Raw genomic sequence first — 24,633 nt, 5'->3', positions numbered from 1 at the left:
TCAGATTTGGGCCTTTGGCTTAAGCCTGGGCCTTCTCATGAGTTTTGATCCTTTGGGCTTCCTAATATATTAATCTATTAGTACTATCCCAAAAATAATCTACTAAATCTTAATGGGCTTAAAAGTCTTTGAACTTTCGGGCTGGAAAAAAGTTTTCCTGGTTAACCCTAACATTATAGCCTAAGGGCTTGCCCAAAATCATCCAATAAATTTCAATTGAAGTTTTAGAAATATTGACCGTTAAACGTAATTTTTGCTAAAAAATCTAGATTCCACCGTAATAAAATTTTGGATTTGTAGTCTATTCAAAATTTCCCGCTAAATTTTAAGTGAGTTTTTTTATAAATATTAACCTATAAATTTTTTATAAAACTTGCGATTAGCTTAGACTTGGTGTTAGGCGTTGGTGTTACAATTTCTATATGATTTTTTATATTATAGTATATATGTATATTATATTCTAATTGCTAGTTAATATATTATGAAATTTTAATCTTATTATTTATGTCTATTAATCTCATAAAATAAGATCAATATAATATTTGATATAACATAAAATTAATCTTATAAATTTTAATATAATATTTGATTATGATATAACTTGAATTAATCTTATAATTTTTAATATAACATTTGAGTTTTGATATAATATATATTTTAATTTTATAACTTTTTAGTAAAAAATTATAAAATGAAGAATATGGATCAATCACCTGTTAAAATTTTGTTAGAATATGATTTTGTTTATCCGTAAATTCAGAAAAACTAAACCAAATCGGATTAAAACTTAAAAAATCAAAACTTTCAGTTTCGGTGGTTAATCGATATGGAATTAGTTCTTAAATTTTCAAATTGTGCATACAAAAAATATGTAAAACTAATTTCACATCGTATTTTTAGTATCAAAATAATAAGAATTATGTTATATATAAGCTTTACACTCTGTACGCTATTTAAAAAATAGATGATTTTATTCTTTTATTTTTATATTTTATATTTTATATTTTATAAAATACGAGAATAAAAGAATAAATTTATATATTTTTAAATAATGTCCAAAAATTCGAAACTTATCTATATAATTTTTCAAATAACAATGACAAAGAAATAAAGATCTTTTTCCCTCAACTTCGAGCGGACAGCTTCAGAAAATTTTTCCTCGTTTTCTCAATGTGTTTGTGCGACTGTTGACCTTTGGAAGAGTTCAAGAAGTTCCTTATTCCGGGTCTAGATCACACCCACAACCAGAAACTCAGAAAGATTTTACCTTTGTAGCCGGACGTGCGTTCCGATACAATGGAGCTGCAGTTGAAAGGTTGATGAGTGTATATACACGTGGCTCTTGGACTACTTCTATGTCGTACATGCAAAGTTCTTCTCACGGTAAGGTTTGCGGCGTTCTACTCTCTCTTCTTGTATTAGCTTTATAGTGGTACTAAAGACAGCAATATATATGGGATTCTGAATTTGAGATACCCATTTTTGGGGATTCGTGGGGTTTTCACCATTCTGGTGTGGTACCTGGTAATATTTCCAGAGGTTGAAATCGAAGACCCAATTGGGCTTTGTGTATTATGTTGTTCTTTGGAGGTTTCCTGTGATTCAACGATCAGCTCCACCAATGCCTGTCTCGGTTTTTGATTTCTTGGCAAGTGGAGGTTTTTAAAGGTATACGTTGAAGAAGGTGACAAAAAACTCATTTGGCTCATTTTATTCGTGGAGAATTCTTGTTAATATGGTTCTGTAGAATGCAGAGGAGTTTTGAGACTTTCTAAGCTTTCTAGAGCTCTAACTTTCTCTGCTTGATCAAAGGAAGAAAATAAAAAGAAAACTAAGGTAAAATCATTCATGTTTATGTGATTTTACGACGTATGAAATATAATGTTGGGCGTTTTCTCATCAAGTTGGAATTATGAAATTGAGATTTCTTGTTGATTGATTGTTTTGGACTTATATGGAAGTTCTGATCGATCAAATGAGGAACATGAATGAGGAAGAACTGAATGACATTGAAAGTTCTGAGAGAAAGGTCATTGAAGAGATTCGAGAAGTGCCAGAGGAAGTGAAGAGAATTACATCATGGAAGAGTCAGATAACACTGCGGGGACTTCTAGCTAGCTTAGCTATTGGAATCATTTACAGTGTGATAGTGATGAAGCTTAACCTCACAACTGGGCTAGTCCCCAACCTTAATGCCTCAGTTGCTTTCCTCACCTTTATCTTCATCAGGGCATGGACTGCACTGCTTGAGAAGGCTGGAATTGTATCAATTCCATTCACTCGACAGGAGAATACTATCATTCAGACTTGTGCAGTGGCATGTTATAGTATTGCTGTTGGAGGTTGGAGATTTTGATCATGTTTGTTGTTTGCTATCAAACAGGTTTCTCCTTTGATTAAATTCATATATTTTAACAGCAATCAATTCATAATTTTTAATTTACTCGATTATGGGTTTTCAGGTGGTTTTGGGTCTTATCTGTTGGGTTTGAACATAAAGACATATGAACAAGCAGGGTTTGATACAAAGGGGAATACGCCAGGGAGCACCAAGGAGCCTGGGATTGGTTGGATGACTGGTTTCCTCTTTGTAAGCAGCTTTGTCGGGCTGTTATCATTGGTTCCTCTCAGAAAGGTTTGCTTTATGTGATTTTGTCAGTTATTCTAATGATCCTCGTATTGGGAGTATAGTTAATTATGCAAGGGTTTAATGTCCTCCAAGTCTCGGTAATTCTATTTGGTCATTTCCATTCCTGATAATTTCATTTCCTGGAGAGCCTTTTCTTGTGGAACTTGAACTGGCTTGGTAATTCAATTTTGTTTTCTTCTACAGATAATGATAGTCGACTACAAATTAACTTATCCTAGTGGAACTGCTACTGCTATTCTTATTAATGGTTTCCATACTTCTAAAGGAGACAAGATGGCCAAGTACGCATGTTTGTATAATTCTTCTTTCAATTAAATCAAAACTTTCAAAGTGAAACAACTCAAACAAATATGAATTCTATTTGCAGGGAGCAGGTTCGTAGGTTCATGAAATGCTTCTCGCTTAGTTTCCTTTGGGCTTTCTTGCAGTGGTTCTATTCAGGTGGAGAGCAATGCGGATTTGCTCAGATTCCTGTGTTTGGATTGCTGGCTCAGAGCAATTCGTGCGTAGTTTGTAGCTTTGATCTGCTCTTTGTAGCCTTATCTGGGAGTGATCTTTACTGTATCATTGATTAATGAAACTTGCAGGTTTTACTTTGATTTCAGTATGACTTATATTGGAGCAGGAATGATCTGTTCCCATCTCGTAAACTTGTCTTCGCTTCTTGGCGCGGTGCTCTCTTGGGGGGTGATGTGGCCACTGATAAGGGGGCTCAAAGGGGATTGGTACCCTGAAACTTTATCGGAAGGCAGCATGAGGAGTCTTAATGGTTACAAGGTCTGAAGTCTGGACTCTTAAGGCCATTTTCTTAGCAGAATTGCGAATTATATTTTACGGTGATGTTCAGTTTGGACAAATCCAGTCTTACCATCTCCTCATCTATGCTGCAGGTTTTTATTTCTATTTCTCTGATCCTCGGAGATGGGCTTTTCAATTTTCTCAAGATACTGTACTTCACCACCAGAAACATCCATGCTAGAGTGAACAAAGACCTTAAAACATGTAAGGGGTCACTTATCTGATGTTTCCCAAGTTTCTCTACTCTCTTGCGATCTGCATAGCCAATTTACCCTCTCAAACTTATAGTTTAGCAATACTGAAAAGATGCAGTCATCCTACCAAAATATGGGAGAACTTCATAAATCTACTTAGTTGACTTATTTAAGGGGTTGGCATGCGGAAATTGGTGGTTAGTTAATACCGTTTCACAACACTTGCAGGGCTATTACAATTTAGGCGAGCCTTTCATTCTTCTACCACTATTGCCTTACTTAGTTTTCTTTTACTACTGCAGCTTTGGATGACCAGAATCAGCCTCTTGATGATCTGAGACGAAATGAGGTCTTCATAAGAGAGAGCATTCCCACATGGGTTGCATGTACAGGGTACACACTCTTCTCCATTGTCTCCATCATTGTGATTCCACTCATGTTCCCTGAGTTGAAGTGGTATTACGTAGTTGTTGCTTATGTTCTTGCACCCTCTCTGAGCTTCTGCAATGCTTATGGTGCGGGTTTAACTGACATGAACATGGCCTATAACTATGGGAAAGTTTCTCTTTTTGTGCTTGCTGCCATGAGTGGAAAAAACAATGGCGTGGTTGCAGGGCTTGTGGGCTGTGGTCTGATTAAATCCATAGTTTCCATCTCTTCTGATTTGATGCATGATTTCAAGACTGGCCATCTCACTTTCACTTCCCCTCGATTGATGCTTGTAAGCCAAGGTATTGGGACAGCTATAGGCTGCGTGGTTGCTCCTTTCACATTCTTTCTTTTCTACAAGGCTTTTGATGTTGGGAACCCAGATGGAGAATACAAAGCCCCCTATGCCATCATCTACCGCAACATGGCAATTCTAGGTGTTGAAGGCTCCTCAGCTCTTCCCCAACACTGCCTGGAAATATGCTGTGGGTTTTTTGCCTTTGCCATAGCAGCCAACTTGCTGAGAAATCTTAACCCAAAGGGTATTGGGAAATGGATTCCACTTCCTATGGCTATGGCTGTGCCTTTCCTTGTTGGTGCTTACTTTGCCATTGATATGTGTGTCGGGAGTTTGATTGCGTTTGCTTGGCACAAGCTAAATGGCAAGAAGGCCAATTTGATGGTTCCTGCAGCTGCTTCTGGTTTGATATGTGGAGATGGGTTATGGATTCTTCCCTCATCAATCCTTGCTTTGGCCAATATACGTCCTCCGAACTGCATGAGCTTCTTTCCGTCCAGGTAGAAGTTTTTCAAGAGAGAGAGAGTATAAATGGTAGGCTAACACAGGTAAAGCTTATTGCAGGCATGACACATAAATCTTCAACAAGTGTAGGGATGATAATCTCTGTTTCGGTTTCTATTTGAATTCTTTAAAAGGTACAAAATAAACAACATTGATTTTTAAATCACCATGAACCATGTGAGTTCTTCGGTATCTATCCCTATCCAGGAATTAAAGCAGCATTTTGAGTAGTTCCTCCAAAGGATTATATGCATATGAGCTCAAGTAGTACGGAAGCACTGATATTTGAGAGTAATGATACAAATACAATCGTTTTTACAATTTTTGGGTGCATTTTTGTTCAAATAAGTTGTAAAATAGTTATAAGAGTATAATTATTTTACAAAAATGTCTTCCATTTAAGTAGAATGAAAATGGTTGTATCTATATCGTTTTCCATTGATAGTGTAAACAAACAAGTGAACTTGCTGGGTGTGCCATATGAGACAATTACCAAATCAGATGCTAACAACTGCAGTTTATCTAAGTGAGTTTTGGGATGCGTTCCTCAAAAATTGTATTGTTGGCTGCTCTGAGTTTCATTTGCTGATGTCTAGGTTCATTTTTTTACAGCCTCCAAATTTATTTCATAAGGTAGGTGTGTGAGGGAATTGTAATTAACACAGACCATAACCATTAATATATCAGTTGTTATAAACATTACTTCCACTACTATTTCCACCACTACATCTGCCGTACCAGTTAATTAACAAATCAAATTTGAGCAAAACTTTTGACTAATTTATTAAATGAGCCTAACTTATTTAAGGTTGGTTCATTTTTATTATTTTCTATTTTTATTTGTAACCTTGTAATCAGTATAGTTGATGTATTTAAAAATAAAAAATAAAAGGCAATCATCTTGTCAAAGAGATAGATTTAGCTTTAATGCTTATACCTGGGTATGAAAATCCTTATAAATATAGGTATGGATGTGTGTTTCTGTATACCATGAAAGATATTTACATAACTTGTATGCATGGCACTTTTATTTTAGTGGTTCAAGTTGCAACATGATCGTCCAAATACTTGAATTAATTTAGATTTGGTAATTTCAAACATTTTAAAGTTGTGTTTGCATAGAAAAATCTGAATTCAGATTTGAATTCTGATCAAGATTTTGAAAAGTTATTTTAATTATTGACTCGAGCTCGAGTTTGAATTTTTAATAATCGACTCGAGATTGATTGGGTATTGTTTGCTCAAACTCAACTCGATTACAACCCTACTTGAAAATTTAAAATAAGTCGAGACAACATTCGACAATGAGTGCCAATAGCATACTCAAAATCCCAGTTCTGTTGATACCAAGTGTTATGGACGTGTTTCACCTTGCTGCTTGCATGATTCCTTGCAATCAAAGAGAAAAGTGGCTTGGCATGGCGTGGAGTGGAATGTCTCTGATACCTAAGTCAGTGAAAGTAGAAGTGCCATGATCTAATTACCGTACCTAGGTGGGTATAAATAGAACCTTCAACGACCCTTTTCTGGGTGTGGTAACTGCTTGATATTTTATTTGAATTCAAGTGATGGGATAGCTACTTGAACTTCCCTTACCTTTCGGTGTCATCTTTGATATTTGGAGCTGTTTGTTAGTCATGGGTTATTTGAAATCCTAGAGAAGTTATCATCATATTTTCTTAGTAGGCCGAGTCATTAGCTCAAGGCCTGTTGGTCCAGACTTGGGATTAGGCCCAAAAGGTGGTCCAGAGGATGCGTAAGAAAATGAGGAGATTAAACCCCTTCCAGTTACCTCGCAAAGTCTCGTCACACATAGCGTGATGGGACTTATAATGACAACGTTGCTTCGCATTTTGGGCTTCCTACCCTTTCGCATTACTAATGTTAGAGCGTCGTTCCACTTTCTTGCCTCTTCGTATTCCCTCTTGTTGTTGGCATGTCTCTTGCCATTTTGTATTAAGTTACTTTTTTCTTTCGCATAGCCCTCCATCGACCCTTATTCCAACTCTTTTGGCACTTTCCTTTTCTTTTCAAAACTTCTATTTTCCTTAGTGCCCTCTTTGCTTCTTCTAAGTCGATGGCTTCTCTCAAATCCTCTTGCCCTTCCTCTTCTCGTGGAGATAGGTATTCTCGACCCTACGATCCTCCTCCCCGCGCTGAGGAGGCGGACTCTGGCCATCGTTTTGCTTTCGAAGGTCATCGTTGGGCGACGGTTATAACCCTCCGCGAGCTGGATTATGTGAGGGATTGCTACGGGATCCTAGATTTCGTAGTTTTGGGCTTGCCAATATAGCGTCGTGGGGCTGGCCTAAGAGGTTTGGGTGTTTTTGTGGCCCTATACTTGGCGATGGTCTCGATGGGGCTTCGTTTACCCTTCTGTCGTCTTGTGCACAACGTGCTGGACTTCCTGGGTCTTGCCCCTGCCTAGCTTGTGCCCAATGCTTGGTGGATTTTGATGGCCTGTTGCGTTCTTTGGCGATAGGTCTTGGAGCCCACGGGCGATGAGTACCCTGATGTGACTGCCCGTGAATTACTCTCTCTTCATGGCGTCAGGCGTTTGGATGAGAACCTTTGTAGTTTCAAGGCTCATAATCAGTTGGTTCAACTGGAATGCAAATAGTCCCATGCTAAAGAATGGCAAAGAAAATTTTTCTGTGTATGGTGAAGGTTAGGAGTTCCTTCCAGGCAAGGCGACGAACCGAGAGTTTCCTGTTAGGGCTTCATGGAGTCCTGTTCTAGATGAGCGTGGTTTTGAGATTATCCTTTTCGATCACGAAGAGGCTAGTATTCGCTTGGTGCAGGCTTGGGTAAAGGAGAATAACAAGTCCACCTGGTCAGATGTTATACTAACACGTGCAAATATTGACAAATTTGTGAGTTTGCCCAACAGGACACATGTTTTTGGCCATCAATTTCTAGGCGCTTCGTCGTTGCTCAGTGGTTCGAAAAGGGGGCCTTCGTTAGGACAGGAAGACAAGAAAGCAAAAAAGGCTTGCTTGGGGACATCCTTTGCTTGTGTTACGAAGAGACCTTTAGATGAGTCGAGCTCCACAAGGGGTAGACCCTCGTCGCTTCCCCTAAGTGGTAGAAAGGATTTGGCCTACCCTTAGGCTACTATGGCCAACTCCATGGATGGGATTATGAAATAGGTTGAAGCTGAATTGGACTTGGTGTTAGAGGTCGAGTCGGCCGTGATGCCTGGTCGCGAGGCTGCTCCACCGACTTCCCCTTGTTTGGCCACCTAAGTGGATGATGCTAGCCTAGACAAGAATGAGGTTATTGCGACCTTAGATCTTGACTTCCTGGGAGCTCCCCATGCCACTTTGAGCACCTATCCTTGTCCTTTTGATGCTTTTGAGGGGTCTCTCCAAGTTGAAAAGGCTGAGGGCCAGTCGATAAGAGCCGCACTTGCTGCATTGAGCTCTCTTGTCGCCTCAACCATTTCATGCGGGATCACTCTCGCGGTATCCTTTGCCTTTCCTACTCTTTCTCGCACTGGATCTTTGGGGGCCGATGTGAGTGGGGGTAAGGTGTGTCAATTCATTCTCTGCCTTTCAGCATTTCCTCAACAGGAGGTAGCATGCCTTCCTCGGCCTTCCCAATAGACCCTCATTTTGCTGAGTTTCCTTAGGTGTCACTTGATAGGGAAGGTGTTGATGTCCTTTTCACTCATCTGGCTTCTATCGACGCCGGGGGAGGGGGGGAATCTACTCGGGTGGAGAAGCACCTACTCCTTTGATCAACACTCCTGATCCCTCATTGGCCCTCTGTCTGCTTAGGACTCCCCGCCTTTAGGAGGTTTCGTGCCTTTCATCGACATGTCCTTTCGACATTCTGGGTTTCGTGGATCATCTAGCTCTCATCCTGAAAGGTCCTCTTCATCCCTCAAGCACCTGTCAGGAGGAGGACTTTCACGCTGTGGTTCGTAATCTCCAAAGCATCCTCTATCCGGTAAGTTTTCTTTGCTTTCGCCATTCTTCTTTCTCATGGACTTTATTCTTTTGTTCCCGATCTGTTTGTGTTCCTAGGGTGTGGATAGTCCAGTGGCCGCTTTGGTTGATGACTGTTTAGACTTAGAAGATGAAAATCAATCCATGCGTTCTTTCATTGGCCGTGCTCATAGTTGTTCTCGCCCCCCAGGCGGAGAAGGAGGAGATGGCCGATGGATTATCTAGGCTCGAATCCTAGCTTGAAGATCAAGTTGTCTCCCTGCGTAAGCAGGTTGACATGCTCAAGTCAGAGTAAGCTATTTCCAAGGAAGAAGTTAGGTAGTATCGCCATGAGGCAGAGGCTAGGGGAGTAGAACTAGAGGACTTGCTCGTGCGCCTAAGCCAGATGGAGAAAGAGGTAGAGGAACTTAAGCAGAAGAATGTTTATTATGCCTCTTGTCTGGTTGCTTTTGAGGAGGGACGTCAGGAATCAAACATCCGGCTGAGCATTGTTGAGGGCAAGAAAGTTAAGGCGAAAGAGTAGCTGGAAGAGGCAAAGAGAGAGCTTAACTTGACGGCCGTTATTTGCAGCTGAATGAGATTCTGGAGTCACATAAGAAGCAGCTATTAGAAATGGAGTTGAAGATGACCGAGCTAAATGTTGAGCTAGCTCGCTCTTCGGATGAAGTTGCCCGTATTCTCCCTCAATTAACAGTCGCTTACGTTGTTCGACGTCGAGCTTGGGGTCTCGGGTACAAACTTGGGATTAAGCAGCTGAGAGAGCTCCTACTCACCCACCCTGAGATAGACCTCCATACTTTGGACTGGAAGTCGATTAAAGCTAGTCCTTCCGCTTACCATGTTTTTTACTCCCTTGGGTAAGATACAATGTCAAACGCTTTTCCTCCAAGTCGTCGTTCCTAACACCCTGCTCATGATATTAACTTTTATGTTTATGTTTTGAATGTTTTTGAATTCAATGGAATATATGTATTGGGACAAGATGTTTTTAGCGTTCGGACAAGGTGTTTTCATGTTTTTTCGGAACACGATATTTTATTTCATTTATGTTAATTTGAGTTCATAGATTGTTACTCTGCTTGACTGGTTGCACTTTGTTATTTCATTTACGTTATTCCCTATTTTTCTGCGTTTGACAAGTATCCCTTCATCCACTTAACTACTTAGGTGACTAAGTGTAGTGAGAGGATGCCTCGACCGCGTAACTTAGACAAGTAAGTGTAGCGAGAGGATGTCTTGACTGCGTAACTTAGGTGACTAAGTGTAGCAGGAAGGTGCCTTAATCGCGTGACTTCGGTTAGTAAGTGTAGTGGGAGGATACTTCAATTGCATAACTTGGGCGATTAAGTGTAGTGGGAGGGTGCCTTGACCGCATAACTTGGGTGACTAAGTGCAACGGGAAGACCCATCGACCGCATAGCTTAGGCGAGTAAGTGTATCGGGAGGATGCCTCGACTACGTAACTTGGACGAGTAAGTGTAGCGAAAAGATGCCTCGACTGCATAACTTGGGTTACTAAGTGTAGTGGGAGGATACTTCAATTGCATAACTTGGGCGATTAAGTGTAGTGGGAGGGTGCCTTGACCGCATAACTTGGGTGACTAAGTGCAACGGGAAGACCCATCGACCGCATAGCTTAGGCGAGTAAGTGTATCGGGAGGATGCCTCGACTACGTAACTTGGGCGAGTAAGTGTAGCGAAAAGATGCCTCGACTGCATAACTTGGGTTACTAAGTGTAGCGAAATAGAAAAAATAAAATATACGAAAACAAACAAGTTTATTCATTGTGCTGAAACCATTATAGTGTGAATTACACAAAGTACTCTCTCAAGTGCTCGGCGTTCCAAGGGTGTGACAGCTCGTTCCTTTAGTGTCCTTAAGGTGATAGGCTCCTAGGAGATGGTTGGCGATCATGACATACGACCCTTCCCATTGTGGTCTGAGTTTTCCTTCTGCTGTGGTAACCCCGATTTCTTTAAGGACTAAGTCGCCCACCTTGAAGGACCTCGGCTTGACTCTCTAATTAAAATATTGCTTTGTTTTTCTTTTATAGGCTACTACCCTGGCTTAGGCATCCGTCCTTCTCTTTTCTAACCGGTCTAAATTCTCCTTTAATGCCTTATTGTTTGCCTCTATGCTGAAATTCTTCATCCTGTGGCTTGGTAACCCGACCTCGACTGGTATCATTGCTTCACTTCCATAGGCCAGGGCAAAGAGTGTCTCGTTAGTTGAAGTTTTTGCCATCGTTTTGTTCGCCCATAATATTCATAATCAAATTCTTTGTTGTTGTCATAGATAATACTCTAAGATATCCCGAATTGACATATTATTGCCTTCCATAGAAACTTTGTAACACCTTGGGCTGTTATTGCTGCCATTATCTCGGCTTTTGCCCATTTTGTGAAGTAATCGATGGTGATGATGATGAATTTAGTTCCTCCTTTACTTGACAGCATGGGGCCAACTAGATCTACACCCTACTAGGTGAATGGCCAGGGGTGGTTATTGACTTAAGCTCCTCGGGTAGACTGCTTGGGATTGGTGCATACAACTGGCACTGGACGCATCTTTTGACAAACTCCCTGGCATCTTTGAGGGTGTTTGGCCTGTAATACCTTGATCTCATGACCTTGGTTGCGAGGGCTCTCCCTCCTGAATGGTTTCCACATATTCCTTCGTGTACTTTTCCATACCAAAATTGGCTTCTTCTTGCTAAATACACCTTAAGAGTGGTGTCGAGAACCCTTGTTTATATAATATTCTATCAATCATGGTTAAACGGGTGACATTATTCCTAACCTTCATTGCTTCTTCTAAGTTGTTTGGGAGGTTTCTGATCTCTAGGTATCTAGCTATGTCACCAGCCCACTTCGGTGTATCTTTACCTACCTTCGGAACCTCAACTCCTATAGTCGATGCATCTATGGCCCGAGTGGTAATCTCCCAAGGTAAGGTTTCTACCTTCTTTGTTGACGCCGCTTATGCTACTCAGTCAGCTTTCCAGTTATCAGACAACGAGATGCACTCAATTCGAAAGTATCTTATTAACTCCTCGCTTTTTGCCAAATATTCCCCTGTTACTTGGCCAACTATGACTTGTGAATTTGTCTTCATTTCAAGCTCCCTTCCTCTCGAGGTCTCGGCAAGTCCTGCGAGCACCGCTTCATATTCAACCTCGTTATTTGTTATTTTAAAGTCTAATCTTATTGCATGGTGCACCGCAACTCCCTCGTCTATTATCATTTGCATGCCTACCCCTCTCCCTGTTCAATAAGATGAACCGTCAACATATACCTGCCATGATTTTCTGTTAGGGGCCTCGGGTACCTCCTCCTAAAAGTTCATGAACTCTTCCATAAAATCAGTCAGAATTTGTCCCTTTATGCAGTCCTAGGGATGTAACTAATGTCGAACTAGCTCAATTCGATCGACCATTTGACTAATTGGCCTGAGGTGTCTGGTCATTGTAACACTTTCTGCAAGGGTGCTGCTGTAATGATCTTTATGGGATGCACTTGAAAGTATGGTGGTAGTCGGTGTGCGACTGTTACAACTATGAAGGCGAACATTTCTATCTTTGGATACCGAGTTTCAACCACCCTTAGGGCTCTACTTATGTAAACACGAGTTTTAATACCCTCACCTTCAGGGCGTTCAGGGTAGGCCGGCCGATGATGGCGTTGTATGTTGAATGCATCCTCACGACAAGAAAGTTCGTCATGGTGGTGGTGATGTGGGGGTCTGTCCCTATTGATACGATCAAGGTGATAGAACCAATGGGTTGCACTGCCTCCCCAGTGAATCCCTTCAAGGTGGTTGATGTTGGACGCAATTGATCCAGGCTTATTCCCATCTTTATGAACTTGTCCCAGAACAAGATGGCTGTCGAACTTCTATTATCAATTTGTATTCTTCAGGTTGTATAATTTGCCATCAGCATCTTCACAACCAGCGCGTCATCATGTGGGTAGGTCATCCCCCTACTGTCGTCATCACTGAAGGAGATAGTGGATGAAAGTTGCACTTGAGGTTATTTTGCCAGAGGAAGTGGGACCGCTTCGATCATATCCTCCGGCGATCATACGCATCTCGCCCAATGGTGGGTTTCCTTGGTCTACGTTCCTTCTAGGGAGTTGTTCCTGTGGTTCTTGGGACCTCTTCCCTCTTCTTGGCAAACCTCTTCTCCTTGGGCTTTCACTCTGTTCGTGTTTGCATTCTTGATCTTGCGTCCTATCACCCGGGAGCTGCGGGGGAGTGGTGTCTCAAATGACTATTCTCCCGAGCTCGTCGCTGCCTTTCACTTCTTCAATTTTTTGTTTTAATGTATGGAAGTCTTCAGTTCTATGGTAAGTACAGAACTTCTGGGTTTAGCTCCCTTGCTCTTCACTTCGCCAGGTCTCTCGTGTTCTATCTTGGACCTGCATATTAGAGTAGTGCATGAGAGCCACTCTGTCTACCCATGTGAACCGTCATTTCTAATCTTCCCTTGTGTTGATCTCTGCTAGCCTTTAGACCGATCTCTCTTTGATCCCCATCTTTCCTTGCCCGCCCTTCCTATCGTTCCACTTTTGATCTGGCTAGTGTTGTTGGGGCTAGCAACGTATCTTCGGCATTGACGAAATCATCAGCTCTGCCCATGAATTCTCGTGTAGAGTGGAAGGGGTTTTCCTTGCCAATTCGACCATGAAGGGACTTCTTGGCCAGATCCCCCCAAGTAAGGAAGCCAACATGATCTTCTCATCTTGATCGTCGGCTATCATCCTTTCCCGATTGAATCTTGCAAGATATGCCTTTAAAGCTTTCGTCTTCTCTTTGCTTCACAGTAAGAAGGTATGTTGCGGGCCTTCTTCTTTTGTGGCTTACCATGAACAGAGTTAAGAACTGCCGACCCAGTTATTCAAAACAATCAATAGATCTTGCTATAACAAACCACCCTCAGGCCATTCCCTTCAAGGTTAGAGGGAAAGCCCGACACATGATTTCTCCGGGGAATCTATGGAGTGTCATGTGAGTTTTGAAGGTTTCAGATGCTCCATGAGATTCTTAGACCCATCATACATCTCTATTGCCGGAATTTTAAATTTTGGAGGGAGAGATACCGCCATGACCTCTGCACTATATGGTAGATTCGTGCTGGTGAATAACTGATCAATTAAAGAAGATACCCCTATCTTCTTTGCCATATCTTTATACTTATCCATTAAGCTATGCAGGCCATGATGCATCTTCTTTGCTTCCTTGCTTTTGTGGGGAGGCTCACCTGTGCTATGTGCTTCCACTTCAGCCCTATCGGCCTAGCTAGGTGCCGCATCTTCTCCAGATGGCCTGTTCTTACCTTTGAGAGCCTTGTTTTCTTTTCGGTGGGTCTCCACTTCAGTGGTGAGCTTTTTCACGATTTCCTCCATATCTGCAATTCTTCTTTCCATATTTCTGGACGATGCCTCCTGGTCCTTGGTTGTTTGAGATCGAGTGGTGGCGGACATGTGAAAAGCACACTGGTTGTAGGAAAAGAGATCCCACAGACGACGCTAACTGTTATGGGTGTGTTTCATCCTGCCGCTTGCATGATTCCCTACAACCAAAGAGAAAAGAGGCTTGGTGTGGCGTGGAACGCCTCTAATGCCTAAGTTAGTGAAAATAATCAGGATCTTTTATGAAGGAGAGCATGATCTAATTACCTTACCAGGGTGGGTATAAATAGAACCCTCAATGATCCTTTTCTAGGTGTGGTAACCGCTTGATCTTTTATTTGAATTCAAGTGATGGGATAACTATTTGAACTTCCCTTGCCTTTCGATGTTATCTTTGATATTTGGAGCTGTTTGTTACTGATGGCTTATTTGAAATCCTGGAGAAGTTATCATCATATTTTCTCAGTAAGTCGAGTCATTAGCTCAAGATATGTTTGTCCAAAGTTGAGCTTAGGCCCAAAAGGTGGTCTAGAGGATGCGTAAGAAGAGAAAGGGGTTAAACCAATGTTTTGAATACCGTACCGGACGTCATACCGGTAAAGGCATTGGAACGAAATATTTCAATACCGATACCGTTTCGTATATCATTTCGAGATAGTCGATATATGAATAAATTATATATATAAATATATATAAAAATTATATTCTAAAATAATAGTCTATATATGAATAAATTATATATAAATACATATATATAAAAATTATAAATAGTCTAGTCTGAATTGGGGGTAAAAAAATGAGTTTGTAGTTTGAAAAAATGAAAAAAAAAATTAAAAGTCAAAATATAGGCCGGTATAAGTCAAAATATAGGCCGGTACGGCCAGTATTTGAGCCGGTACAAAATATCTGTAATATCTATACTGGACCAGTGGCATATATGACATTTCAATCGTACCAGTCGGTATGATACGGTATTTAAAACAGGGGATTAAACCCCTTCCACTAAGTGAATAGGAACTCAAATTGAAGGGACCTTCCCCATCAAGCCTGCATATCACTTGGATCAGAGATACCGTATGCACAAACAGAGAATAGTAGACTTGAGAAAGAGGAGTGGAAAAAGACCAGTTTGGTGAGCTTTTCTTTCTTTGCTTTTTCTTTATTTTTTTTTCCCTTTTATGTTTGTTTGTTTCTTTTCAGTTTCCTTTTTATTTGCCTAAAAAATAAAAAAACCAAAAGATGGCCTAAAGTACGTTTAGCTTTGCCACTTTCAACGCATGAGATATGGCTATTTACTTTTTTTATTATTATTTTTTTGCCATTTTCAAGGAAAGGATGCTTGACTATACCCACTTTACACAGGGAAATAAATTTTGTGGGTCGTTTTTAGGTGAAAGTGGTCCCTCATTTATTCAGATTAAATTAAAAAAAAAAGAAATACTATTTTTACTGTAAAAAAATTCATAGAAAGAATTTAAAATCTTAAATGAATGAATAAATCTTCTCAACCTCCTAACACTCCACACTCCATATTATTTTTAACTTTTATTATTTTTTTCTTTTATTAAATATTTATTATATGAATAATAAATAGAAAATTTAAAATAATTTTAAAAAAATAAACTCAAAAAAAAATTTAAAAAAAATATTAAAAATTTTAAAAATTAAAAAAAAGGAGGAGTGTGGAGTGTGGTGGAGGTTGTGTAGCAAAACCCTAAGAATTTATGTGTTATGTTAAATTCACATGAATTGTTTATTTATTTATTTTTTTTAAAAAAGCGCATGAATTTCTAGATTTATGAATACTTTGAACATACATAATAAAGATGAACATATTTATCGTATTTGAATACTTCTAGATGTAAAAGACAAACCATATAAAAAAAAACTTTATATTTCCCATCAAATTAACGTTTTAAAATATTCGAATCAATTGACAAGTTGACATTATATATGGTGGAAAAGGCATATTAACCCTTTATTCGAATTAATAATAATAATAAAAAGGTAAGTCCCACAAATTACAACTATAATAAAATATTGTACACAATTATCATTTTTGCCACCTACCCACAAGAGTATGTATAGCCGCTACTCTTCGTCTCTTCCAACCCTATCTCATTAGACAATTTTGTAAACTCCCAAATGTTAATGCATGGTGTACTGAGATGACTTGTATAAATCGGACGTCCTATCTTTAAATTCATATTCTTAAAAGATATGTACTATAACTCAATGCTAAAAAAAATAGATTTGGTTTAGGTCGATTCAGTCGATTCAAATTGAATCGGTAAGAAATCGAATCAATTTTAATGAACATTTTAAATCGTTCCAATCATTGATTCAAACCGATTTTAAACCTATTTGAACCGATTCTAACCGATTCAGAACTGCATTTATTTTAAGTTGTCTAACAACTGTATTTATGTAGTTCTTTATTTTTTTTAGTTGAACAAAAAATTGAGATGAATGAGTATTTTATATTAAATTTATGGTTGTGCATAAAGTACTGACTTTGTGATGTATTTATAACTTTATGGTCTTTATATTTTTCTTATATAAGGCAAAAAAATATTTACTATTGAGGTTAAATATATAAATTATATATTTATTGAAACTATTTAGATTCATATAATATTTTTTATTGAAAGTAGTCTGTAAATTTATATTTTATACTCTTTTATAAATGATATAAAATGCTTGAATTGTATTAAATATGATTTTTAATACTTTTTTTTATCAATATTGAAATATCCGTTTCAAAATTATAATCGCCTGAATTAATTCTTACTCACTCAATTTTTATTTTTCAAGATTTATTATAATTATAAAGAAATTCTTAAAAATAAATTTATAAGTTAATAAATTTTTATATTTATTTTATAATAAAAATAATTTTATAATCTAACGTGTATTTATTTTAAAATTTTTTGATAGTTAAAACATTTGGAATTGAAAAATTATTTTTGTTGAATTATTCGTGCACACTCACATCCTCAGTCACCGGAGTTCCATGCCCAAGGGCCAACACTGAGAATTTTGTAATTAACTGTAACAAGAAGGGCATTTTGGCTTCCCTGATTTACCCCTATAAATTTCATGGTCCCTCGGCCTTTCCGTCGTATTCCCAGTCTTCGACAATAACTAAGAGAAGAGCTGCTCCAGCCTTGTATCTCTCAAAGCCGCCTCTGTGGTCGGTAAGGAAGATTGACTATTTTCTTTGATCTCAGATTAGAATCGTTCCGGATCTTTTTTTTTTTTTTTGCCTGCTTAAATTTTCAATATTTTCTGCTTAAATTTCCATATTTAGCCTCTGTGGGTGCTTTTGTGATTGGTAGTGGTTCTTTTGTTGGGTCATTTAATTCTCTCCCAATTATGGGTTTTTGAATTTTGGTGTTTGTGTGGCTGGTTTCAGTGAAAAATGGCTTCCGATCCTAAGGTTCACCATTTTGAAGAAGTGGAAAAGCACAACACGACCAAAGATTGTTGGCTTATTATATCTGGGAAGGTCAGATCTTTCTTGACTCACTTTTTTGTATTTTTATTCTCTTGTTTCTGGATTGATTCAATGGCTATCTGTTTAATTGCCGGGAAAAAAGGGAGAAAATTGAACTAAAACAGAATACTGAGGGCTTTTCTGAGTACTTTTCGTTGCTGGAATTTTTGTTAAGGACTATTCATACAGCTGTATTATTTGTGACTGCATACACGGTATTATTTCAGTTGGTCATATATTATAGGAAATCATACTAATATGTTTGTAACTTTTACTAATGCTTTCATGCAATATCATGGATGGTATCGTTCGTTATGAAAGGACTGGGATATCTTTGTTTTTTCGGGTCATGTTCAAACTGCTTGACTAAAAACATGTTTAGCTGTACATGTCTGAAATGCTTTGAAGTTATTGCGCTCGTTTGTTATCAAAACAAAAAGCTGCTTTTAGATGATTGATGTAGCCACATATTGATGTTGACCAGTTTTTTAGTTCCCACTTTTTTTTGTCCTGGTCTCTGGAAGGGTAATCAAAGAAAATACATTTGATGGTTGGTGTATTCATATACTGGATCATTGCTGCATTCAAATATTGGTAATATAAAACATTTATTCAATACATGTATCAAGGCATAAACTATAGCTAACATAAAGCATGTATCAAGGCAATAATGGTACCTTTACAAATTTCAGATGTTAACATAAACTATAGCTAAAAAGACGTCCAAATGGATTTTTAAAGCATGAAGTAAAAAAAAAAAACTGTCCAATATACTTTGTTTAGCACAAAACATGAAACAAAAAAGAACAACCTACAAATGTTCCCTAAGAAAATTATCATGACAACATTTCAATGGTTGGGTTCTTTATTTCCTATCCACTTAATGAGTTCAATTTGAGGCTTGGCTCCATAAGGAGTACCTGGCTATGTGATCTTGTAAGGAGTACCTCACTCCCAATCATAACAATGTAAATGTTATAACCCCTAGGGGTTAGCTCAAGTGGTAAAGGCCTTGGGTTTAGGGGTATGCTCCCCCCAGGTCTAAGTTCAAATCCCTTTGGGTGCAAACAATCTCTTGGAGCCATCGGACGGGGGGACTTTCTCCTTGAATTATCCAATGTGCACTTGTGGGAAACTCCTTGTTGAGCGCCTGTGTATCCGCTGGATTAGTTGGGATACTATTCCTAGACACCCAGTGCCAATAAAAAAAAAAAACAATGTAAATGTTATTTTTCACCTTTTTTTTATAAGTAAAAATTTATTAATACTAATAGGCGTAGCCAAGTACACTGGATGTATACGAGAGAAACACCTAGTTGGGGTGTAGAAAAAGATACAAGGAAAAAAAAAGAACATAAAGCCCATCTAGAAAATAGATCCTAACAAAGCCCAAGCCCAAGTCCAAAGTTGCGCCTATCCCGAGCTCTCACTAAACCACCACCAGTGCACCAATGCCTATCCCACCAAACCAGGTTTTGCTCATTGGGCAGAGAGCAAAGGAAAATAGTGTACCAATGCCTACCCCGAGGAGATGTGGGTTGGAGTTGGGCAATGGTTGACGATGGGAAGGGCTGGTGGAGGCTGGAGCAAAGGAAAATAGGGCAGAGAGCACTTAATGTTTGTCAGATGTGCACCAGGTCGTGAGGCGAAGTGCAGTAGGGCTGGCGGTGGTTTGTTTCTTTCCTCTCGGCTCGATTTGGTGGCGTTTGGAGGAGGATGGTGCAGCTTGGCAGTTTGTTGTGTCTGGAGGAGGGGCTGTGCTCTGTTTTAGTCCATGTATATAATCTGTGAAAAAAATAAATGGAATGATTTCATCATATTAGCAACCTGGGCTCCCAAAATTTCAGCTAGAATACTTTAAGAGAAGCAATCAAATCACACCCAAAAGAAAAAAGAAAGAAACAAGAAGTGGGTTTGCTTAGACAATTCGAGGGTGAGACTAAACACAAGCAGCTACTCGCAAAAACCAACTACAAAGTCCAACTCCATCAAAATCAACCATGCCCACAACAAATAACCGACCAAAAAAGAACCTAGGTTCTAAAACTTCAAGACAAGTTTCCTGGAAGTGAACCAGTCAAATCAAATCCAAAACATAAGTTCATCAAAATTAACAGCATGAGAACACCTCTAAAGCAATATCGGTAACTGCATGTGGATCCTTGTGGGTAAGGACTGTCTTTATAGATGTTCTCTACTTTTTATTTTTCCTTGTTGATATGTTTTTGGGTGCTGCCTTGTATGTTCTAGTTGGTTTAGCACTGTCTTGTGGGTATAAGATGCTTGCCAGTAGTCTGTAGTACAAAGCTTTATCTTGATCCATCTATGATCAACTCCTATCAAATCCCCGCATTTTATTCAGTGCTATATGCTTGATTCTGGGCCAATGGCTAGTTTAAATGCTGGTAAGTGACCAATAGATGGATAAAGCAAGCAGAATATGAATGCATTTTTTTTTTGTGGGGATATAGCACTGAGGAAGAGCATCCCTGGAGATGAGCGTTGAGTTCTAGAAGTTTTGACCAGCCAGACAACGGCTCTCCTTTTTTGTGTCATTGCTACATAGTTTGAAACTAAACTAACACTACATGCTTCTATTCCATGAAAAAGAATTTTACATATGCCCATCACAGTACACGTCTATGTGCATTGATTCCACCTGAAGTCAGGTTGAGATTCAAGTCAAAGGAAAATCTACTGACAGTGAAAGCATGAGTATTTTTTTGGTGTTTATTCTATTGAACACAAGTTTTTGTTTTCTTATGGTTATTTTATTGAAAAACATTTTTTTTAAAACTTCGATTAGGTTTATGATGTAACTGCATTCATGGATGATCATCCTGGAGGTGATGAAGTCCTCCTATCTGCAACAGGTAAGGCTACTAAGCTACGTTCTTTCAGGCAATAATGACATGAGCCTCATAAACTTCCATATGAAAGATAATTTGTCTTTAATGTAGGGAAGGATGCAACAAATGATTTTGAAGACGTTGGCCACAGCGATTCTGCTAGAGAAATGATGGACAAATACTACATTGGTGACATTGATGCATCCACCGTTCCGACCAAACGGACTTACATTCCACCCCAGCAAGCTCCTTACAATCCTGATAAGACCCCCGAGTTTCTGATCAAGATTTTACAGTTTCTCGTCCCCCTCCTGATCTTGGGTTTAGCCTTTGCCGTCCGAAGCTTCACCAAGAAAGAGTAGATAGTCCATTGCTACGTACAATGTGCCCTTTTGAAGCAGGAGTCATTTGTCTACATTTTGAGCTATTAAAAGGGGCATCTGCTTCCAGTGCTATAGTTTATCTGTGATGTTTTTCAGTGTCAGAATGGGATGCTAGTTCATTGAAATTGTTTGGGCTGTCTCCGTTTGTTTTGTGAATGATTTATGAACTATTTTTGTTTCTGATATGATAAGCAAGATGGATGTTTTCAATCCTTGAGCAGTTGGATTCAAGTTCAATTTTTCCAGCCCCGTGGGATTTACATGCCGTATAAAAAATGAGCCTGTCAACCACGAATAATAAGGAGAAAGAGTTGGTTCATTTTGTTTGCATCGTTCTCCTATTTACCGACAGGATAACCATTGAAAACTTTCGATTTATAGGATTGAATAGCATTCTGTGCGGCAAGAAACAGGAGCTTCTTCTTTAGCGCTCATTTTGCATATACATGTGCATGTGCAAGTTCTGCTGCTTGCAAGTTTGGCATGTATATATTCTACTTGTTCTTAAGGATTCAAAACAGATTAAAAATATTCAAAACAAAAACTTTTGCTTATATATTAATTGTGTGTTTAATGAGTCAATAAATGGATTTTTTCACAACATAAGTAATAATCTTGTTCTGGCTACTAATGCTTCTTCCATAGGTTGAGTGGGGTGAGAGAGGAGGATGTAAGCTTTGCCACGCGCCAAGCCCCCATAATGGCTTCCAGCTAAACAAGCACCACAACACAAGAAATAGGACCAATGATGAGCAGCATCAAAATATTACTGCTATTATTATTTGAGCAGATAAAATAGCATTTTTCTCATTTTCCAGCATCAAAATAATTAAGCTAGTCTTGGCTACAAGTATAAATTAGGAAGAGATTATTAGGGGTTGCATATTTAAACCATTTTTCTTTATACCTTTGATTTAGATGATTGAGAATTAGAACTTGGCTTTGCTCACAAAACTATAAGGTATTTTTCTTTGCTCCAGTTTTCTCTTCGAAACCTAACTAGCCATCAAGAGAACAACCTCTCCCTATACTTATATATGGCAAGAGTACTGGGAGGACTATTTCCCACACAACCCATGTTAGTCGGGCTTGGGCCGGGTAGTGAGGCCTATCTCAAGCAACCCCCCCCCCCCCCCTGCGCTATTATTATTTGAGCAAATAGAATATCATTTTTCTCATTTTCTAGCATCAAAATAATTAAGCTAGTCTTAGCTACAAGTATAAATTAGGAAGAGATTATTGGGGGTTGCATATTTAAACCATTTTTCCTTATACCCTTGATTTAGATGATTGAGAATTAGAACTTGGCTTTGCTCACAAAACTATAAGGTATTTTTCTTTGCTCCAATTTTCTCTTCGAAACCTAACTAGCCATCAAGAGAACAACCTCTTCCTATACTTATATATGGCAAGAGTACTGGGAGAGCTATTTCCCACACAACCCATGTTAGTCGAGCTTGGGCCGGGTATACTTATATATAGCAAGAGTACTAGGATGGCTATTTCCCACACAACCCATGTTAGTCGGGCTTGGGCCTATCTCAACCAAGCCCCCCCCCCCCCACCAAACTCCCTTGGAGTCACCCGAAGGCTCCAGCCCTTTAAGTTGTATCAGATCAAGCAAATGCTCAGTATGGGAAACTAGGCTAAGGAGGGGCAGATGGGACGTGCCGACTCTAACACCCCTGTTACACCTAGTGTTGAAGGACTTACGTCAGGAGGCAAACGGAGAATGCGGGCGACCTCCATTCTTTGAATAAGGGGGGACTAGAAGTGATTACACCGTTCACCCACCGTCGAGACAAGCCCTAGAAGCCACACCACATTAAATGCACCGCCTCATGGGTAGTGCCACATTAAAAACCCTACCTCAAAATACCACGTCATATTGAATGCCCTTATTAAAATAGATGCGGGCAGGATGGCTGGACCCTAATACAAAGGGCAAAACGTTCCCTCTATGCTTCATATAAAAGCTACATCCTAGGTCAAAAAAACACTCTCTAATTTTGGTGATGATCTATCCATTACTATACACACGAAGAGACTAACTTAGGCATAAGAGGTTCCCTTGATCACACCAAGTCCATTTTCCCCCTTGTATTTGCAGGTGTATACCTCGACTCGAGTTGCTAGAACCTTGTCAAAGCATAAGAAACACGACGTTAATAGTGGCGTCGTTTGTGGGATCTTTCCCATAGGCGTAACGTGTCCTTTGTATGCCGATGACAACCCATTCTCAAACAACTCGACGGCCAGAAGCCTTATAAGAAGACATGCAAGAATTGAGGCCGACGAAAGGTGGGGTTAGTGTGATAAAGCCCCTAAACGACGACCGCGACCCGCTACGTCCTCCCGAGTTCATCATTTGGGGAGGGGTGGGGGGGGGAGAGAGAGAGAGAGAGAGAGAGAGAGAGAGAGAGAGAGAGAGAGATCAGGCACGATCAAGCTCTCCAACAAGTAAAGCCAAATCAGTCGCTTGAGCTGGCTCCTCTGGACTTGAACCATCCCGAGGCCACGATTAGACTTGGCAGCAGAATGGCACCCAACATAGGGCAAGCTATGATGCAACTCCTCATAGAGCATTAGGATATCTTTGTTTGGAGTCACGAAGACATTCCTGAGATTAACCCGGACATCATACCTGTGTGTAAACCTAGAAGCCAAGAAGGTCAGGCAAAAAAGCCAAAGCTTCAGTGCTGAGAAATGCATAGCCATCACGGAGGAGGTCAACCCCTTCTTAGTAGTGGAATTCATACATGAGGTACGCTACCCGGACTGGCTATCCAATGTTGTGCTTGTGAAGAAGGCCAATAACAAGTGGAGAACGTGCATTGATATCACGGATCTGAATAAGGCCTGTCCCAAAGACAACTTCACTCTTCCCCAGATCGACCTAGTAGTGGCTATCCATTTTTCTCATTTTCTAGCATCAAAATAATTAAGCTAGTCTTGGCTACAAGTATTGAATAGGAAGAGATTATTGGGGGTTGCATATTTAAGCCATTTTTCCTTATACCCATGATTCTGATGATTGGGGATTGGAACTTGGCTTTGTTCACAAACTATAAGGTATTTTTCTTTGCTCTAGTTTTCTCTTCGTAAATTAATTGGCCGTCAAGAGATCAACCTATCCCTATACTTATATATTGCAAGAGTACTAGGAGGGTTGTTTCCCACATAGCCCATGTTAACGGGACTTGGGCCGGGTAGTGAGGCCCATCTCAACCAAGCCTTCCCCTCTAACGCCCTCGGAGTCCCCTGAAGGGTCCAACCCTTTAAGTTGTATTAGATCAAGAAAGTGCTCATTACGGGAAACCAAGCTAGGGGGGACAGATGAAACGTGCTGACTCTGACATTCCCTATTATAACTAGTGTTGAAGGACTTACGTCAGCAGCAGAGGATGCGAGCGACCCTCCATTCTCTTAAGGGGAGTGGACCATAACTCACCACGTCATTCTCCCATCGTCGTGACATGCCCTGGAAGCCACGCCACGCCACGCCACATTAAATGCACCGCCTTAGGAGTTGCGCCGCTTTAAAAGCTTTGCCTCATAACACCACGTCACATTTAAGGCCCCTATTAAAATAGATGTGGGCAGGACGGCTTGACCCTGACATGAAGGACAAAAATGTTTCCTCTGAGCTTTGTGTAAAAGCTACATCCCA

General features: G+C 39.7%; 2 protein-coding genes across 5 annotated transcripts; both read left to right on the top strand.

Annotated features, from left to right (window-relative positions):
• The first annotated feature begins 1,145 nt into the window (after window positions 1–1,145).
• On the top strand, window positions 1,146–5,196 carry LOC109007549 (metal-nicotianamine transporter YSL3-like). 4 transcript variants are annotated; one of them, XM_035686403.1, is made up of 8 exons: window positions 1,146–1,836; window positions 1,962–2,342; window positions 2,463–2,635; window positions 2,834–2,931; window positions 3,018–3,152; window positions 3,238–3,427; window positions 3,541–3,652; window positions 3,945–5,196. In XM_035686403.1, exons 2-8 carry the CDS (start codon window positions 1,976–1,978, stop codon window positions 4,871–4,873), a joined length of 2,004 nt encoding a protein of 667 aa, XP_035542296.1. In that variant the 5' UTR covers window positions 1,146–1,836; window positions 1,962–1,975; the 3' UTR covers window positions 4,874–5,196. The 4 variants fall into 4 exon arrangements, with proteins under 4 accessions (XP_035542296.1, XP_018842802.1, XP_018842798.1 ...); XM_018987257.2 differs by having other exon boundaries at window positions 1,146–2,342; window positions 3,256–3,427; XM_018987253.2 differs by having other exon boundaries at window positions 1,146–2,342.
• A 12,147-nt stretch (window positions 5,197–17,343) lies between these two features.
• On the top strand, window positions 17,344–21,183 carry LOC109007551 (cytochrome b5-like). The gene is made up of 4 exons (XM_018987260.2): window positions 17,344–17,432; window positions 17,651–17,743; window positions 20,538–20,604; window positions 20,692–21,183. Exons 2-4 carry the CDS (start codon window positions 17,657–17,659, stop codon window positions 20,940–20,942), a joined length of 405 nt encoding a protein of 134 aa, XP_018842805.1. The 5' UTR covers window positions 17,344–17,432; window positions 17,651–17,656; the 3' UTR covers window positions 20,943–21,183.
• The last annotated feature ends 3,450 nt before the right edge of the window (window positions 21,184–24,633 follow it).

The sequence above is a fragment of the Juglans regia genome, chromosome 16, assembly GCF_001411555.2.
Source record: "Juglans regia cultivar Chandler chromosome 16, Walnut 2.0, whole genome shotgun sequence".
Taxonomy (NCBI): domain Eukaryota; kingdom Viridiplantae; phylum Streptophyta; class Magnoliopsida; order Fagales; family Juglandaceae; genus Juglans; species Juglans regia.
Note: the sequence above shows the minus strand (reverse complement) of the source record. Positions and strands in the feature narration are given on the sequence as shown.

Excerpts from the sequence above, each read along its gene's own strand:
- LOC109007549 (XM_018987253.2), top strand. The coding sequence starts at position 1,955 with ATGGAAGTTCTGATCGATCAAATGAGGAACATGAATGAGGAAGAACTG. Across the intron at positions 2,343-2,462 it reads TTATAGTATTGCTGTTGGAG|GTGGTTTTGGGTCTTATCTG; the intron begins GTTGGAGATTTT and ends ATGGGTTTTCAG. Across the intron at positions 3,653-3,944 it reads GAACAAAGACCTTAAAACAT|CTTTGGATGACCAGAATCAG; the intron begins GTAAGGGGTCAC and ends TTACTACTGCAG.
- LOC109007551 (XM_018987260.2), top strand. The coding sequence starts at position 17,657 with ATGGCTTCCGATCCTAAGGTTCACCATTTTGAAGAAGTGGAAAAGCAC. Across the intron at positions 17,744-20,537 it reads GGCTTATTATATCTGGGAAG|GTTTATGATGTAACTGCATT; the intron begins GTCAGATCTTTC and ends AACTTCGATTAG. Across the intron at positions 20,605-20,691 it reads AGTCCTCCTATCTGCAACAG|GGAAGGATGCAACAAATGAT; the intron begins GTAAGGCTACTA and ends TCTTTAATGTAG.